The 4,399-nt window shown below is 41.8% G+C and overlaps 1 protein-coding gene across 1 annotated transcript; it reads right to left on the bottom strand.

Moving 5' to 3' along the window:
- Window positions 1–3,541: 3,541 nt before the first annotated feature.
- On the bottom strand, window positions 3,542–4,090 carry LOC120084103 (uncharacterized). Its single transcript, XM_039040005.1, has one exon. It carries the CDS (start codon window positions 4,088–4,090, stop codon window positions 3,542–3,544), a length of 549 nt encoding a protein of 182 aa, XP_038895933.1.
- Window positions 4,091–4,399: the final 309 nt, after the last annotated feature.

Genomic DNA, 4,399 nt, shown 5'->3' with positions numbered 1-4,399 from the left:
AAGCTAACACTGCACTTCCATTAACGCAAATACATTTTTACTGAGGACGGGCAACAACGCATACATCCCCGCAACATACCCCTCAACTAAATACATTTTTGGAGGATCGGGTGCATGGTATTGCTACCAGCACAACACTACCTCGACATAGTGCATTTTGCTAAGGACGGGCAAAGGACACACACGCGCGCAACACACCCTTCAACACAATGCAGTTGAGTGTAATGGATGCAAGGTGTCTCTTGTTATCCCACAATACACCCATCATTGCATTACATACCAATATTTTTATTTTTTTTTTTATTTTTTTTTTCACTTCATCAATTATGCAAGTCGAAAAGACTTTGCAATGTTCAATGTTTCATCCAGTCATTCACAAAAGTTAAAAATAACGCTACTAATGCATACAAATTAAAGAAATTAAATATGACATGGAAATACTCAACTGAATGAAATTGAAGGTAAATACAGAAAGCATTAAAAGCTAATTCTATGAAGTAGTAAATAACGTAATTTAGGAAGCAGTAAAAGAAAGTTGTAACGAAAGCAAGTAAACATAGATAGGGATGCTGATTGAAAGAAGTTTTCAGAATTACCACACTCACATCCCCTTGCAAGTGGTTAATCCTACTTGCCCAAGTCAATGGTATCCATGCGTCGATCTATGTCACCTCTGTAGTAAGGCTTAATCCATTGACCATTGACTTTAAATGTGTTTTTCCCATCTACATTTGTTAGTTCCACTGCGCCGGGGGAAAGATAGTCTTGATTTTGAACGGCCCAGACCAGCGAGAATTCAATTTCCCTGGAAACAATTGCAAACGTGCGTTAAAGAGTAATACCTGTTGACCTTTGACGAATGTTCGGTCGTTTATGCGGTCGTCATGCCACTTCTTAGTTTTCTCCTTATAGATTTTGGCATTTTCATAGGCATCCCTTCACCATTCAACCAGTTGGTTTAGTTGCAACTTTCGGACTTTCCCCGCACTTGCTAAATCAAACTTCAGCTTATTGCATGCCCACATCGTCTTATGTTCCAACTCGAGCGGCAGATGGCAAGCTTTTCCAAAGACCAGGGCATATGGGGACATGCCAATTGGTGTTTTATAGGCAGTCCTGTATGCCCACAGTGCTTCATCAAGCTTGGGTGACCAATCCTTCCTGGAAGTATTGACTACCTTCTCCAAGATAGTTTTGATCTCTCGGTTAGAAATTTCTACCTGCCCATTAGTCTGGGGTGATAAGCAGTCGTAACTTGGTGGTTGACGTTAAATTTAGTCAACAGGTTGGCAATTATGCGGTTGATAAAGTGAAAGCCCTCATCGCTGATTAAGGCCCGTGGCGTCCCATACCGAGCAAAAATATTCTTCTTAAGAAACTTTGCCACTGTGGCCGCATCATTCTTGGCACATGCGATAACCTCAACCCATTTTGATACATAATCAACCACGACTAGGATATAGTGATGACCTTCTGATTGGTAACGGGCCAATGAAGTCAATTCCCCAAACATCAAATAATTCCACTTCTAAGATTGATGTCAATGGCATTTCATTTCTCTTTGACATATTCCCCATTCTCTGACATCCGTCGCATTGCATAATGTGGGCTTAGGCATACTTGAACAGTGTTGGCTAGAAATAGCCACACTATAGGACTTTTGCGGCAGTCCACTGCCCCCCAAAGTGTCCTCCATAAGGGGACTCATGACACATCTCCAGAATGTGCTTGACTTCGTGCTCAGGAATGCATCGACGTAATATATGATCAGGACCAAGTCGATATAGGAATGGGTCGTCCCAGAAATAAAATTTGACATCATGTCTTAGCTTCTTCTTCTGCTAGTAAGTATAGTCATCTGGTATTTGACCGCAAACAATGAAATTCACGATGTCCACATACCAGGGAACATGCCTACTGACATCAACAGCTCATCGGGGAATCTTTCTTCAATATCTTTTTCTTTACCTTGAACCTCGCAATTCTCCAATCTCGACAAATGATCCACGACTTGGTTCTCGGTGCCCTTCTGGTCTTTAATCTTTAGGTCGAACTCTTACAGTAGCAACACCCATTGTATAAGTCTTGGTTTTGCATCCTTCTTTTTCATCAAATACTTGATCGCAGAGTGATCTGTACACACCACAACGTTTGTTCCGATTAAGTATTGTCGGAATTTCTCCAATGTAAATACCACTGCGAGCATTTCCTTCTTTATGGTTGTATAGTCTCCTGTGCATCATTCAATTTTTTACTCGCATAATAAATAGGATGCAATACCTTGTCCTTGTGCTGAACTCACATTGCACCCACTGCATAACCGCGTCGCATCACACATCCACCGCACATGTTGCATCCAATCCCGTCCGTAATCAAAATGGGTGCCATGATGAGTGCATCTTTCAATGTGTTGAATGCTTTGATGCATGCATCATCAAAATTATATTCTCGGTCAACTTCAAGAAGCACACTTAGGGGCCTTGCTACCTGGGAGAATTTGCGAATAAATCTTCTATAAAACCCAGCGTGTCCCAGAAAGTTCCTAAGTGTTTTCACGTTCACTGGTGGAGGTACTTGGAAATTGCGTCGATTTTCGCCTAATCAAATTCCAATCCTGCTTTCGAGATTTTATGACCCAGAAAAATTCCTTCTTCAACCATAAAGTGGCATTTTTCCCAATTCAGAACAAGATTCGTTGCCACACATCTCTTCAAGACTTTCTCGAGGTTAGCTAAACAAGAGTCATAATTATTGTCGAAAACTGAAAAATTATCCATGAATACCTCGACTGACTACTTCAAGTAATCTGAAAAGATCACCATCATACATCGTTGGAAAGTGCCTGGCGCATTGTAGAGTCTAAATGGCATGCGTCGGAATGTAAACATACCAAATGAGCACGTGAAGGTTGTCTTGTCTTGATCCTCCAGCGCAATTGCTATTCGGTTGTACCCTGAATAGCCGTCAAGAAAACAGAAGAATTCATTCCCCACAAGTCTGTCTAACATCTGATCAATGAACGGGAGTGGGAAGTGGTCCTTTTTGGTGGCCAAATTTAACTTTGCGATAATCCATGCAGATTCTCCACCCCGTAGTTGTTCTTGTGGGAATTAATTCATTCTTGTCATAAGTGACGATTTCCATCCCCCTTTTCTTCGGAACACACTGCACTAGCTCACCCATATACTATCAGATATCGGGTAGATGACATCTGCGTCCAGCCACTTCACTATTTCCTTCTTCACTACCTCTCTCATAGCAGGGTTCAAGCGTCGTTGTCTTTCTATCGATCCTGTCTTTCCTTCTTCCAGACGAATCTTGTGCATGAGGGACTGATTCCTCGAATGTCTACCAAGGTCCATCCTAAAGCCTTTGCGTTATTTCTCATGATCTGTATAAGTGCGTCTTCTTTCTCCTAACTCAACAAGGCAGAAATGATAACCGGTAACGTGTTGTTACATCCTAAGTAAGCATACTTGAGGTGCATAGGCAACAACTTTAACTCTAGCACGGGTGGTTCTTCCAAGGATGGCTTAGTGCGTTATGAAGTTCGTTCAGATAACTTGAGTGGTTCAAAATTTGATTCAACATGAATTACGGCACAATCCTCCTCCCATATTGCGCCGATTCCAAATTCTTCTTCCTCCAATTCTGCTAGGGGCTCGTGCCAAGGTTCTTCCCGTAGTTTCTCAATATATTGGCAATTCTCCATATCACTTGGGTAATTCAATGCATTGAAAATGTTGAACTTCACTTCCTGATCGTCAACTTTGATGGTGAGCTCTCCTTTTTGCACATCAATCAGCATTCGCCCTGTTGCAAGAAATGGGCGACCCAAGATGATAAAGTCCGCCGGGAAGATGAACATGTCCACTTGCATGAGTACATCCTCTATCTTACCCTCAGGATGTGTTATAGATCTATCGGCCAACTGTAGTGTGATCGTGGTTGGTTTTGTGTTGTCGGTATCCAGCTTCTTAAAGATTGATAAGGACATTAAACTTATGCTCGCCCCTAAATCGCACAGCGCGTTCCCGACCTTCTTCCCTCCTATTGAGCAGGGCAATGTAAAATTCCCAGGGTCCTTCATTTTGATGGGGATATTATTTTGAAACAGTGCACCATATTCATATGTTAGCGCAACTGTTTCATTTTCCCCAATCTTTCTTTTATTAGCAAGAATATCCTTGAGAAATTTTACATAGCTCGGCATCTATTCCAAAGCTTCTATTAAGGAAATATTGATGGGTAGCTATCGGAGAACGTCCAGGAACCTCTGGAATTGCTTGCTATCATCTTTCTTCTTCCGCCTGGACGGGAAAGGTGGGGGATCCCGCCTTACTTTTTTTTTAGTTGGTTATTTGTTGAGGTCTTATCCTTGTTGTGTTTCGTTAGCTGG

This window comes from Benincasa hispida, unplaced genomic scaffold, assembly GCF_027475165.1.
Source record: "Benincasa hispida cultivar pf3 unplaced genomic scaffold, pf3_genome.v1.1 HicScf425, whole genome shotgun sequence".
Classification (NCBI taxonomy): domain Eukaryota; kingdom Viridiplantae; phylum Streptophyta; class Magnoliopsida; order Cucurbitales; family Cucurbitaceae; genus Benincasa; species Benincasa hispida.
This window is presented reverse-complemented; position numbering and strand designations above follow the sequence as displayed.